The following is a 15,509-nucleotide window of genomic DNA, read 5'->3' on the forward strand; positions in this document are numbered from 1 at the left end:
CCCCTTATCTGTTACAGTTTATTCAAATTGGAAGTGAATTTCTTATCGAATGGGTTTTTCAACCGAGTGACGAATAGCTACGCGAATAATTAGTTTCATTTTGTAGCATTTCTGCGAAGAAATATGTACATTAATGTGAATTCAGAGATAAACTTAGAGAATTTTCTTCAGTAAGTTCTTTACTTACATCAGTCTTTCTCTGTACTTTGACGAATAAACTGTGGTGACAATAAGGCGAGGAAATTTAATTTGTGAGAAATGTGCTATATGAGGTGATTTTCATTGATTTATTTTCGATTAGTGAAGTTTAATAGTTTATTAGTTTTGCATCTTTGTTTAGGAATATAATTATTCTTCTGTGCGTATCTGCTGGTGCTTTGGGGCAAGACATTGAAGAAACAAATATCCACTGCCATGATTTGGAGCGATATACACCAATAAGGTACAAGTGCGATGACGTGATATATTGGTTTGATCGAAAAAAGTTTGAAAATCATGAATTTAGAGGACAAAACTGCCATTCGTTGGACCTAAGTCACAACAAATTGAAAGAAATTAACACAAGCGAATTTAAATATAAGACATATTCAGTGCTCAGTTTGGAGTTAAATGAGTTAAAATTTTTAGACGTCAGCTTTTTAAATGTAACATACTTTGATGTTTTCAATAACTCAATTGAAAGTCTCGCAATGGAAGGTTCTTGTCTGAAGTTAAATGCTCAAAACAATTTAATTTCTGATCTTAATCTTGGAACTTCTGTTTTGTCACTTCAGGAGATTAATTTGAGTCACAATAAATTGGGAAATCTTCAGGATATTTGCAAATGTTTAAATTTAATTGAATTAAATTTAGACGACAATTTAATTGACAATATTGGTTCGTGCTTCTACCAACTGACAAAATTGAAGAAATTAAGTTTGCAGAGAAATCGCATTCATAAGTTATATCACAATGATTTTAATGCAGAGAATAGTATAAGACACCTTAATTTGGCTTTTAACAAATTGGTAACATTTGATGAGTATGAAATGTTCATTTTCAGGAACATCAGATACTTAAATTTGAATGGAAATATGATTTATAATATATCTCACAATATATATTCTAGGATGATGTCTTTACGCGAGATCGGATTGTCTTACAACAAATTTCAATGCATCGATCTATATAAGTTGCTAAATAATATCCCAAAAAATACAAATTACTTATTTATCGACAAAAAATTGTCAATGAAGACACTGAATATTTATGGAATTCACTGCTACATGAATCTAAAAGAATTGTCAAGATATAGACTAAAAGATACATTAGAAAATCTAAAAACCGTTTCAATAAGACATACTTCACTAAACCGCATTCTTATAATTAAATGTTGTGGAATGGCACTGGATGTTACAACCTGTACCCACTTCTTTGACTCACTTCATAAGTTTAAAATTAATTGTAAAAATTCAACGTATCTGGACTTATCGTCTAACATTATTTCTTCATATGATGTAAATGCTTTTCACAGTTTCTCAATACTAAAAGGATTGAATTTATCTCACAATAATATTTCAAGTTTAACAAAACCCCTATTCAAACCTGGTCAATATATTAAAGAATTAGATTTGTCAAATAATAAAATTACAAATATATCCGAAGAAGTTCTAAAAGAAGTTAACATTAAAAAAATTATACTTCGCTCAAATTTCCTTGAGACCTTTGATACAAATCTGTTTAATATACAGGAATGTGAATTGTTGGACTTAAGTTACAACAAATTGAAAAATTTTAGTTTTGAGAGTTTCTTGAAGAAAAACTTAACGCTAAATTTGCAATTCAACGAATTGACGTATTTACACGTAAACAATTTAAATATAACATTTCTTGATGCTTCCAATAACAAAATTAAAAGCGTCGTTTTGGATGGTTTTTGCCAGAAATTTCACGCTCAAAATAATTTAATTTCTGAAATTTCTCTCGGCACTACTTTTTCATCGCTTCTGGAGATAAATTTGAGTAATAATAAATTGAAAAATAATATTCAGGACATTTGCAAATGTTTAAATTTAATTGAATTAAATTTAGACGAAAATATGATTGACAATATTGGTACATGCTTCTATCAAATGACAAAATTAGAGAAATTAAGTTTACAAAGAAATCACATTCATCAATTCTATCACGATGAATTTAGTGAAATGAATAGCATTCAACACCTTAATTTGGCTTTTAACAAATTGGTAACATTTGATGAGTATGAAATGTTCATTTTCAGAAGCATCAGATACTTAAACTTGAATGGGAACATGATTGACAATATATCTAACAATATATATTCCTCGATGTTTGCTTTACGCGAAATTGAATTGTCTTACAATAAATTTAAATGCATCGATCTGTATAAGTTTTTTGACATAATCCCAAGAAATAAAAATTACATATTCATTGAAAAAATAACGCCAATGATAGGTCCGAATATTAATGGAATTGATTGTATACCATATTTTGAAAAGAAATGCCAAGATATAGATAAAAAAATATATTTAAAAAACAATTCAATAATAGTTTTAGGTCATGACTACAAACATAACAAATCATCCAGAAATTCGTCTTCTTTTTATGAGATTTTCCAGGAGAGGAATAACTATGACCAAAGATGAACCATGAAACCAAAATGTGAAATCTTTTTATGGAATCTTTAAATACGAACGCAAGTTAGAACGCAAAAATGTAAGGATGAGTGTAGTATAACGCACGAATAAACGTAAGAAATTGCACCATGAACGCAATAGTTACATACCCCTGGGTCAGATCTGAAAAAAAGGATGACTTTTAAAATTGAGAAGGATACAGCATAAACGAAAAAATCTAGACAAAATATTTTTCAATCACAAAATATTTGGGATTTTGTAGATAAAACTATGTGAAATACCTCAGCTCCCACCAAAAAAGCTTATGTGAAATAAATAATTCTAGAAAAAAAAATGTTATTTGTAATTTCTCTGAAAAACATTCAGCCCTAATCTTTTGCAGTTTCTTCTAAAGAAGTGTATTCTTATCAAGTCAGCAGCTCCACTCAAATGACGAATATCGAGCTCTAAGTCTTGATATAAACAGCTTTGTGTGTTTTATCGAAGAAATGTGCACAAAAATGTGTATTCAGCGATAAGTTTAAAGAATTTACTTCCACGAGTAGAGAAATATTTAGTCAACAATGTCAGTCTTTCTCTTAACTTTGACGAAAACACTTCAGTAACCATCAGAAAGGAAAATTAATTTGTGAAAAATGTGGCATTTGAGGTGATTTTTATTACTTTTTTTTTAACTGAAAATGAAGTAATTATTAATTTTTTTGTTTTTGTTAAAAGGAATGTGATTATTCTTCTGTGTTTTTCTGTGAGTGTTTTGGGACTTGAGAAAATTAATGTCCACTGTCATGACTGGCAAAGATTAAGAGATGTATATAAAGGGAATAGATATCAGACAGAGTACAAGTGCTCAATAGTAAACTTCGAACTCCCAAATGATCGAGAATATTATTTTGATCGACAAGTAATGATAACTTCTTTGGAAATTAAGGACTCAACGATAAGCAACATTCCAGGAGCATTGCTAAAAATCTTACCGGACTTAGAAACGTTTTTGGTGACAAAGACAACGTTAAAGAATGTTAATCAAATTAATTGCGAAGAATTGAAGGAATTGGACTTATCATCAAATGCAATTATATCTTTTGATGAAAATGCTTTCTACAATTGCCAAAATTTAAAAGCACTGAATTTATCTCACAATGCTATTCCAAGTTTAACAAAACCTCTCTTCAAGCCAGGTAAACATATCAAAAAACTGGATTTGTCAAATAATAAAATTACAGAATTATCCGGAGATGTTCTAAAAGAAGTGGAGATTGAAAAATTAATACTTCACTCAAATCTCCTTGAAAATTTCAATATGAATCAATTTAACGGACAAAGCTGTGAATTGTTGAACATTAGCTACAACAATTTGAAAAGTTTCAACGTCTCTGGGGATATTTTGAAGAAAAATCTAACGCTAAGTCTGCAATTCAACAAACTAACGAAATTAGACGTGAAAAACTTGAATGTAAAATTTCTCGATGTTTTTAACAACAAAATTGAAAGTCTCGCAATGGAAGGTTCTTGTCAGAAGTTAAATGCTCAAAATAATTTAATTTCTGATCTTACTCTTGGAACTTCTGTTTTGTCACTTCAGGAGATTAATTTGAGCCACAATAAATTGGGAAATCTTCAGGATATTTGCAAATGTACAAATTTAATTGAATTAAATTTAGACGACAACTTAATTGACAATATTGGTTCGTGCTTCTACCAACTGACAAAATTGAAGAAATTAAGCTTGCGTAAAAACTACATTTATCACCTCTTTCACGATGAATTTAATGAGAGGAATATTATACAGCACCTGAATTTGGCATTCAATCGTTTGGAAGCCTTTGATGAATCTGTAATGTCAGTTTTTAAAAATCTCCAATACTTGGACTTGAGTGGAAATCAAATTTCTGATATATCTGACAATCTAAATACCTGGATGTCGAATTTAAATCAAATTGGACTCTCTCATAATAAATTTAAATGCTCAAGACTATTTATGTTGATGAATAAAATTAAAAGAAATGGAAGACTAAATATATTTATTGATAAAACTTTGCCAGTTAATGCAACGAATATTGATGGAATTCAGTGCTATCGCTACAGCGAAGGAGAACTGTTGAGAGATTCAAATGGTTCGGATGTTGCTAGAGCAAAACTTGATGAAAAATTCACATTCTTGTCACAAAAACTTAACAATTTGGAAAGAAAATTCAATGATTTCAAAGATTTTAACGAAACAATCCAAGAGTTGAGAAATTCAATAAATCAAGCAGTGAAAAATAAAGATATTTCAAACTCAAACAATAATCTAACTGCAATTATTGAAAATCTATCAGAATCAATAGAAAAGAATTCAAATTCAACCGACAAAAAGTTTGAATATTTGGAAAATATTGTCAAGAATCATTCAGAAATGTTGGGTCGTTCTATGAGTGAAAATTATCATTCTAATGATAGAATTAATGATGAATTATTAACAAACCCAAAATACATTTTGCAATCTGATAACTCAACTAATGCTGCAAATTATATAATTATTTTCTTACTGGCTGTTATAGTTTTTATTAATTTGTTCGTCATTCTCAAAAGATTTGATACATTCGGTTTTCGCCGGAGAAATGAAAGGGAAAATGAAAGTGCTCTCACAAATTTCTCAACAATGTAAAACAAGAAAAGAATTTTAAATAGGTATGTTCTATACTATGTTTTATGCTAGAAGGTAAAATTAAAAAGGAAAAACGATTTTTTTTAGATAGACCATTGTACATTATTTTAGTGGATGTATTTTACTTTAATAATTTTATTACGATAAAATAAAGAAGCTTTGTATAAAATAAATATAAATCTTTATGTGGTGTACTTCTTCATTGAATAAATCACCTCCCCCTTGGCGGAGCATCAATATCATGATTTAAATCATAAATTCTTCGTGCTTTTGATGGACATTCGACATGTTGCAGAGTGCAAAATATGAGAGAGAACAATGCAAAAGACTTTAAGGAGAGTCCAAGAAGTCATCTCCAAGTGACTTCTGTGGTTGGAAAATAAACTTTTTGATGTGGATCGCGTTTTTTTCTTCAGCCTCTGACAGCGACGAATGATGAATGTCTCATTGAATTCATCAGCAATGAAAAATGCCCCAGAAGACAGCACGACGTATATTGTCTGGTAAGAAGTTGCAAGAAAAAATGTGAGAGAGTTTACAAAGTATCGATTTGGGAGTAATTCTTTGCAATTTAACGGTCCAAATATCAAAAGATTTTGGAGCTTCACAGAATAGCTCAAGAAACTCAACTGATGAGAAGGTAAAAAAATGAGGTACAAAGTCGTGATTTAACCTTTGGAATGCGGAGGCCTTGGTAGTTACGTAGAATGCGAAGGTGGGGTCGTTGAACGACCCCAAAAAGAAGGCCAATTTTCTCCCAAACTATACAACCTGGAGTTGTCGGGTTAGTGCCTATAGATTCCTTATATAGTCCTCTTGCCCCTTGCATCACAAATTCGCCACCCGGAAACACGCAGAAGAAGATATTAGGGAAAAACATTTTTCACTCATTTTTCACAATTTCTTCTCGAGAAATTTGCCACGAAGTTGACCGCAACTGCTATTTTTTTTTCACTCTTCCCCATCATTCCCCTCACTTCCCGCATCATGATAAATAGCAATATTTCTCGATTATTCTTTATTGTTTTGCACATTTATATGCTTCTAATTATGTTTTATGTTGTTTATGTTACTTATTCGCGATAATTCTGACACTGAGAAGGTAAAGTGAGAAAGTAAACACAACCCTTCAACCATATGATTTATGATGTGACTAACTTCATTCTAAGAAATTTTCCGCAGCATGGCCGTTACACCAATTTTTGAATTTCCTTCTTCTACATTTTCCTTAAAAATTTTTCTTGTGGTGGACGGATTGCGCTGAAATTTTTACACAACCTCCTCAGATAACCAAAGAACTTATTTCCAAAAGATGGAAACGCTATCTTTTATATTTATTGAGTTATAGCACGAAATATAGCGCTGGGGTCGTTCAACGACCCCGCTCCGCATTCCAAAGGTTAATTAACTATTCAGCACTAATAGCTCTCAATGTGATTTGACACTGGTGTATGCATTTTGCAATTATGCAGAAAATTGCAATTGCATAATGACCTGTGATAAAAGCCACCGAAGCGGCTTTTAGTGCTCAGCCTCAGGGGGATTTGTCACATTCACATCTTGCAATTAAGGTGCTAAATTAACCCCGTGGCATGGAAATATCACACATCTTCTCCCTTTTTCTCTCTCTTTTCTGGGGTAAAGATGCGCAAGCTGCGAAGAAAAAATCTCCCTCCAGGGGGCTTTGTGAATTTGATTGACGACACCCCCGCAATTCCAGCTTTGAAAGCCCCAAATGATCATGTGAATGACACGAGGAGAGTGGCAATGCCAATTCATCAACAAACTTTGTGGCTAAAGTGCATGTCTGGGTGATCTGCATAGAGACTGGATTAAGTGATTATCGGATGGAGAACAAGTGCACATGGACACGCACTTCAAAAGCCCGTCTTGTGACACGAAATGTTAATGCACCGGCAAGTTATGGAAATTCTTGGCAAATTCTACTTGAAAGTTATGTTAGGTGGAATGGGTAAAGAAACTTTTCTAAAAGCTCATAGAATGGAATAGAATACTTTAAAGAATTCTCAAAATTGAAGCTTTATTTTTTTTCTGAACCTTGAAATAAAAAGTCAAGACATCGCTGGAAAGTATTAAAGAATCGTCTTAAAAATTCAAATCATAACAATTCTTAAGTTTTCAAATTTTTCCAAGTAAAAAATTCAACAAGTTTTAATTAGTTATGAAGGATTCAGAAATTAATTTAAAGATTTAGATTTTTTAAGGAGTCGATTCTGTGAAAAGTCTTTCTTATAATTTACAAGTTATTTTAAGATTTTGACAGTTGATGATTTTAGATAATTTTATTGTCGTGCATTATGAGAAAAACTAAAAAATTTTTATTCCAGAAATCATCCAGAAATATCTCTAAAGATTTCTAGAAAGAATTTTTATCACGATTTAAAAAAAAATAGAAGCTGTTAGAATCTTAGAAAATTTTTTACGGAATATTAAAAATCTTACAACTCACAAACTCTAAGAAAAGAAAAGATTTTTGGCAGAATCAACCTCTAAATCTTCATCATTTACATTTCTAGTGAGTTGAAAGGTAAAGAAAATTTCGCCTTATTATCGAATTCAGGAAAATTCTTTCAAAGAAATGAAAAACAGTTAAAACGGAAATGAATAAACCCATAAAAGTACACCATCTTATCACAAACATCCTCCCTTGGTTTTAAACAACAATCTCCAAAACCGTCTTTACATCTTCTGTTGCTGGCTACTGAATTTTATCTCAATCTGCCAATACCATGTACTCCAGCTTGATCGCGATCTTTCGCACTCCAAGAGTGGCAAAATGAATTTTGTTTAATCGCAAAATTGGTAGCTAATGGACCAATTTCGGTGGTGTAGGTCTTATCTGTTTTTGCCGCGCACGGAATTTCACTTCCAAAATCCCAAATCTTCGATCGTATCCGCAAAAGCGCCGCCAAACACGAAAAAAATTGAAGATTTCCAATGTTGGCGGCTTATCGTCTCTCTGCCTTTTTTATTGCCGATTTCGATCATCATCCCAGACTTTATGCGATCAATTGGCGTCTTTTTTTATCCGCAACTCCGTGCACCTTTTTTTATGCTTCAGCACTGTGAAATGAGTGTCGGGGCTTTTTTTTGCCCATTGACGATATCGCGAAGTGCGTGCCGATCGCGACAAAAAGAGATCTTCTTATGCAATTTTTTTTCAATTCTTCCGAATTTGGAATCAACATCGTGTGGATTGAGTTTGGGAGAAAATCAACAAGTTGCAGTGCTTCTGCTTCTTAATTAATGCAAGTAAAAGTTTTTTTTTTCAAGCTAAACTTGGAATTTATGCCTGCGAGGGAGGTTCCAGCAACCTCGCACATGAAGCTTTTTTTTGGAAGAGGTTGATGTATTAATTTTAATAAGGCTCCTCAATAAGCCAAGTGGCCACATGGAGGTGTTGACGCGTTCCGGCAATCAGTCAATCATGCATGGGTCCATCTGACAGCCCCCATCGCCCAGGTAATTGTCTAATGAGTTGGCACATGCACAAGGAGAGAAATTCATCATCACACTAATGAGGCGCGTGCCTTCGTGATCAAAGAGCCTCTAAGAGGTTTTGTTTGCTCCGAGTCACTCTTGCTGATCCTCGAAAATGAGGAGGAGCCGTACCGCAGTAAGAAATGAATTCCAGAAGCAATTAGGGAGATTTCCACATTGCCGATGGAATTCACACAAGACACTCTCCCCAATTATATTGCGCACGTGTGTGATGAAATTGAATGTTTTTAGGAGGGAAGATCCGGGGGCCAATTGTTTCACTTCTATGCTTGGGTTGAAGTTCTTGGATGGTAATCTATGCTGTAGGATGATGAGCTTTCAAGGCTAGTGTAGTAAGAGAATGTAGTTGAGAATGAACTTTTAATTTTTTTTTAAATAAAATAAATTGTGGATTTTTATGTTAATTTGATGCTTTTCTAGCCATGCGGACCAGAATTCCACTGCTATATAGGTCCATGAATCTGCAATTTCTAGCCTGAGGTAGGTCATTAAATTCTAGAAGTAAATGTAAATCTGAATGAGACTCAGAACCCAAATATTCTAAGAGTTCTTTTGGTTAATTAAAAAATCTGGAGCTTTATCTAGCCGTTGAACTGAAAATTTTATTTTTTTTTTCATTTTCTAGTTATGAAAATTAAGAATTAAAGAAAATCTAGCTAATTTTTAATCATGAGGCTCAAGGATAATAATTGGTTGATCTTATCTAGCCAGACAGCTCAAGAATTCAAGAATTTAATTTCTTAATCTTTTCTAGCCACGCAGCTCAAGAACTCCAATATTCTAGATCTTTTCTAGTCATGTACCTCAAGAATTAAAAACCTCCGTAATTTTATTAATTACATATTAGGTATTAGAATTAAAAAATTGAGACACTTTCTAGTCATAATGTTTAAGAATTTTAAAAAAAAATCTAGATAGTTTTTAGCCACAAAGCTAAAGGGTTCGAAAATTCTAACGATTTTCTTGCTATTGCAACTCAAGAATCCAAAAATTCTGGCTTCTAGCTATGCAGTGCAGAAGTCCAAAAACTCCTAGATCTTTTCTAGATAGTTCCCTGAAGGATTCAAAAGTTCTAAAGCTTTTCTAACAATAAAACTCAAGAATTAAAAATTTCTAGAAATCTTTCAAGCCATGAAGTTAAAAGATTCGAATATTTTTGCCGTTTTTATCGCCTTAATAACCATCAGTTCATCTCGCAATCTTCATCTAAAAGCAAATGGAAATTACCATTTCGTACCCTTGACTTCCAATGTTGTGCAAACCACAAAGTAAAACAATGTTGCAAGAAATGAATTTATTAGGAATCTTCTCACTGCCAAGACTCTGTGGCGGCGGATAAAATGAGATAAAGTTAAAAAAAAAGAAGAAATCTCCCTCCTGCAAGATCTTCCATGAGTGCCATGATAGCGCATAAACTCACGTGGAATTCATTTGAATTGAATTATCCGAATGCGATGGGTCCAGAAATAACTCGACATTTTTGTCACCAAATTCTCACTATTGCAGCCAAAGTTGAAAATCTCATCTCTGTGAAAAATTATTCCGCAAATTGGGAAAAAATCCTCAACATGACTGATTTTCACAATCATAAATAATTCATTGGAATGCCAATTCGAGTGATTCTCCTCCCTTTTCTTATACATTTTTCGCATTCTCCACGTTCCTCCATATTTCTTCTATACCATCGCATTCGTGCGAGGTTTTCTGCTTTTTCTCCTCTTTGTTCCATCTCCCAAAACTCGCGTTGCTCGCGCAGAAAAGGAGACGAAATTGTCAGTTCACTGTGTGAGTTGACTTTTTGGCAAGAAGACGAAACTTAATAAAAAAAAAAACATCCAATCCCGCCCAGACGAATCAATAAACTTTTCTCATTTTCGAAGACCTCGAAGAGGTCGACTGCAGTTATTTTCCATTTAATTGACTTTTTTTTCAACGGACACGCGGTTTTGCCCTCTGCGCTGCGAAATTACTCTCGCGCGCGAACTTGGCGAAGAAGGGAATTTTCTCATAGACTCTCCCCGCGGATGGGGGACCACACAGATTCATGCGCGACATTTTGATCCAATTGGGCAATCACTGACCTCCCGGTGAACTGCGCACGATGTACATTTAATTTGAATTGCTCTTGTAAAACGCCTTCAATTGCACTGCGGTGTGCTTGACAATTAACACGCGCAATGTTAAATGGAGGAAGCCACACACGATGGCCGTTGAGAAAGCACATTTGGATTTATGGCTTACCAATAAAATTTGAAATAGCTTGAACTCTTGAACTTCTTCGCATTCAATTTGCGTTTCAATTGTTTGTTGCACTTTTAATTGAACTTGTAATTTGCATAAAAGAACAACTTTTCCATCACTTCCTCGAATGTGATTTTGCCACTGAGAGATTTCAAGAAAATGCCAAAAAGGATTAAAATAGATTTTCAATTAGATTAAAAGAAAATTTATTGATTACTTTAAAAAACAATTGTTAATTAAAAATTCATTAAATGACATGATTTTTTGACATTTCGTTTAATTTTTCACATTTATCAGGCTCTATTTTTCTTAAATCTTTTTAATAAAATGAGTTCCAGAAGCTTCAAAATTAATAAGGGTCTAAAAAGCCTTTTTACTTCATAGAAAATCTTTTGGAATGAAATTTAAAAAGTAAAAATTAAAGAAAAAGAAATTTATTTTAAAACAAAATGAGGAGAGAAATTAAAATTTAATGTAACTAATTGAGAAAGATTTATTACAATTCGTGTGGGGTCTTAAATGGGGGTCATTCCCTATTTAAATTTAAAGACATTGGACCCCTAAATGACAACGAATTACAAGAAAGTTAAACAGAAAGTCAGTGAAATTTTATTACAAAATTACCCACAATTTGTCTTTTGGTTAAAATAATAAAATCTTTTACATCTGAATTTGACAAGGGGCTCATAATTAACCATAAATGATACAAGAATCGTTGAAGAAGTCTGAAAGTTGGATTAATCTTAAATATTTTTAAATCTTCAAAATATCTCTGTTTCTGATTCAAAAATGTAAAAATCTTTCAAGAAATCAATTAAGGAAGAAAAAGCTCTGATTCATTACCCTTTAAAGACTCAATTAACCAACAGAAAGGGGCTTAAATAAAATTTTAAAAATGCCACCTTTATCACATTTAGATAAACGCTGGACATTCTGCAAAAATGGAAAACAGAAAGTATAAATTTAATTGAACAATTTGGGAGATTTTAATTGGCCAAAAGGCACACAGACAGAGATCAAAAGGATGGTGAGAAGATTAATTAAGTCGCGGTGTCTGGGGCTCAGATGTAATTTCTATTGTTTGCCATGACCATCAGCAGAGAGATTGGTTTCATCACAATTGAAGGAATGAAAAGCAATCGATGGGATTTCCAAGAGCCGCACAATCAGCGAATTAACCAATAGATCTCTCGAGGATCAGACGAAGTGTCCAAATTGATGTAAAGCTCTGACGTGTTGTGACCTTAATACGCAGAGGGGCCGTGCCTTTGGGGCCATGTCTTTGGGGCCGCGTGGTCTTGTGCGCGCGATCACGATGGGAGATTAGACGAAGGGGGATTGTTTTCAATGTGCATGTCATCGAATATTTCAGATCATTGGGCAATTGTCTTCTATAATTCCTTCGGTGTGTGGCACAAAAGCCGCAGTCATCGAAGGCAGGGATTTGTGATGATCGCCTTTACTTGGAGATTTCACACGCTGATCCCATTTGCTAAAGCGCGCGTGGAAAAGCGATTGATGGACAACATGGGATGAAATACGAGACCTCTCACGAGTCTGCGGCGGGGATTGAGATGCACACACGGAGAATTCAGGTAGGGGTTCTGTGGAATGCACGAATGGTACCATAAATTTTCCATCTTCTTGCAAGAAGTTGGGGAGAATGGTGGACAAATGCGAGGAACGCGTCTTGAGGTGCTTTTCCACAATATAATAGAGTAATGAATGTTTATTGATGCGACAAAGTCAGGATGACTCGATGGTGTTGTGGATGTTAATTGGTCCGGTGCACACAACATCTGGCCAGGAGCACTTTGAGAGCACTCTACATGAGTAGTCCCACTATGCTCATCAATTGTCCCGCATTTCAAGCTCCATTGCTTCTATTTCCCCAATCAATGGGAATTTATTGGGTTTTTGTGTGAAAATTATTACCAAGATCTTCTGAAAATTTTCTACTTCTTTCAAGAAATAAAATTCTTCCAGCAATGGGGGTTCCTCATGACCCTCCAAAGAGATATTCTGAATTATTTTTAGCAACATATTTATTTTGTTTTCCATCGCAATTGCAAAATATTGCCCTGAATTCCACAGTTGGTTACAACAAAAATTCCTTTTGATTAAATTTCCAATCAATCGGCGCAACCTTTTCAGCATATACGAAAAGAGATTTCTTAATTATGAAACCATCTTCGGTGCACGAAATAATTGGGTCAATTTAAACATCTGGAATTCTTCTTCTTCAACACAGTTGAAACCTGCACGGAGACGTCTCTTTGGGACAATTACATCAAAAAGACAAGAATTGGGTGCACAATTAAAGTGCATTTCAAGATTAAAAATTGACCGCAACGAAAAAGCGATCCTCGTGAACATATTTATTAAGTTTGAACGCAGAGAAATGCTGCTTTTCGGGAGAAAATAAAAATAAAAAAATAAACATTTGACCCCAAGATCGTGCGCGAGAAAAAAGGGAGGCAATAAAATACTACAATTGACGAAGAAACTGCAACCAAAATGCAGAGGAATTCATTTATGGTGCAAAAATTGTGGGATGGTCTGCAAATTTGCCAACAACCATCGAAATTGCTGTGATAAATTTTGGGCGTAGAAGTGAGATCAAAATGTTTGATTTATTTGCAAGTCGTCACGTTTTTAATACTGGACATTGATCAATGAGAATTTTAAAAGAATTCAGCAAATTTATTAGCAAAAGAATAAGTTTAAAGAAAGTCAAGGAAATGTTCTTCTATTGATTGGTTAAATTTACCTTTATAGGTAGTAGAGTAGGTATATTGAGAGCAAGAAAGCAACAAAATCAACCCTTAAGCAATGAAATTCCCATTTAAATTCCTTGCTTCCTTTTTTTCGTTGGAAATTTCATTCAATCTGATCGACTTGCGCGGAAGCATCAACAGCAGCTCATTCCCAATAAACCACCCAAAGGCACTCGGAATGTTCTTTGCATATAACTTCAAAGAAATCTCAAGAGAAATCCCCATGAATAGCATCAAGTGCGCGGAGAATTGAAAAGTTAATATTGATTCAATATTGTGGCAATAAAGGGGTTGAATAAAAATTGAGAAATTAATCACATTGATCGGGGATTTGCCAAGTAAACCGCACCTCCTTCGACGAGCCCAGAGGGATTTTCTTAAGCACGATTTTAATCAGTGTTGCAGAAACTGTGAAACCCATATTTCCTCAATATCTTCGCTAGCTCTTAGAATTCAATCTCTATGCTTCGCTGTAAAACAAGCATCTCCTTCTCTCTTAGAATTCACGCAAAATTCTCAACGTTTGACGAATTGCGAGACATTCAATGGAGTTGCGAAAGTGATTTGTAGTCGGCACACCTCTATTTTGTCTGCTGCTGAGAATTATATGTTAATTTTTTTCTTCTTCTTAATTTCTATATGACTTTTACGTGACACTGAAGTTTATTGTGTTTGTACTCAGGAGGATTGCAATTTCACTCGAACAAGTGAAATAATCTCCAATGTTCACGACATTCTGGTGCCTTGACCAAAATACGAGAGGCCTGGATAAACGTGCAAAGTATTTTGACGGTACACAGAGTTTATTTGAATTTTTAAAATTAATTATTTATTAACCTATTTTTCTAGAAGATTTGTTAAAAGTTACCGATGAAACAATAAAGAATTTGCTAAACATTTAAGAAATAATTGTTTAAAAAATATATTTGCCTTTCACATAAAGCTTCACTCATTTATGTAAACTTTCCATTACTTAATACAATTTCCCAAAGATATTAACTCATCAACCTAGAAATTATTCCCATCGAAATTCTAAGCACTTTAGAACCATTTGAGAACACTTCACAAAAAAATAAGCTCTCACAGTGAGGATTCTTCAATTATAAAAAAAAATCTTTCACACTCTTTGATGGTGAGAAGAGCAAATGGGAGATAAAAATCCTCAAAGCGCGCAAAATCATGTTGAAAATGTTTATCCATCGGTCCATTCCCCAAACACTTGCATTTGTCCAATTTGCAGCAATTTCGTTGGTGTTCTGATGGAGGATTCTTCACGTTGGTTCTTCTGGGTCAAATATTTGAACAGCCTCTTGTTGTCGGCGCCTCTCTTCGCAGTTGCGCCTCAAATTACCAAACAAATCCATTAGCACACCGAACACCGCTTAATCCTCCCGCCACATGCACTTCTAACCTCATCAGACTTTCTCGCATGCGGGACCTTCAGCAGCAATGGAGTATATACCCACAAATGCCGATCAACATGCCATGGATACTTGAGGAGGAGAGCACACACCACTCTTTGCGAGCCCCTCAAGATGCGCCATTGAAATAAATTCATAATGCGCCATGGCGAATTGCTGAATGTCGGCATTGCGTGATTTGTGGCCTCAGAGTTGCTGGCGCGCGCGAAAATAGAAGCAAAAAGGTCCACTGATTTCACTGACAAGCACCATCAAGAAAGTCGAT

The 15,509-nt window shown here is 34.1% G+C and overlaps 2 protein-coding genes across 4 annotated transcripts in view; both read left to right on the forward strand.

The window, feature by feature from the left end:
- Window positions 1-15,509, forward strand: part of LOC129787507 (C2 domain-containing protein 5) — a 970,947-nt gene that overhangs the window by 823,669 nt on the left and 131,769 nt on the right. The window lies entirely within an intron of this gene.
- LOC129787537 (toll-like receptor 3) lies at window positions 30-5,477 on the forward strand. 3 transcript variants are annotated; one of them, XM_055823244.1, is made up of 3 exons: window positions 30-272; window positions 341-3,285; window positions 3,354-5,477. In XM_055823244.1, the coding sequence occupies exons 2-3, from the start codon at window positions 3,272-3,274 to the stop codon at window positions 5,281-5,283; spliced, it is 1,944 nt and encodes a 647-aa protein (XP_055679219.1). In that variant the 5' UTR covers window positions 30-272; window positions 341-3,271; the 3' UTR covers window positions 5,284-5,477. The 3 variants fall into 2 exon arrangements, 1 of the variants encoding a protein (XP_055679219.1); XR_008750240.1 differs by lacking the exon at window positions 30-272 and having other exon boundaries at window positions 329-3,285.

Source organism: Lutzomyia longipalpis, chromosome 1 (assembly GCF_024334085.1).
Source record: "Lutzomyia longipalpis isolate SR_M1_2022 chromosome 1, ASM2433408v1".
NCBI lineage: Eukaryota > Metazoa > Arthropoda > Insecta > Diptera > Psychodidae > Lutzomyia > Lutzomyia longipalpis.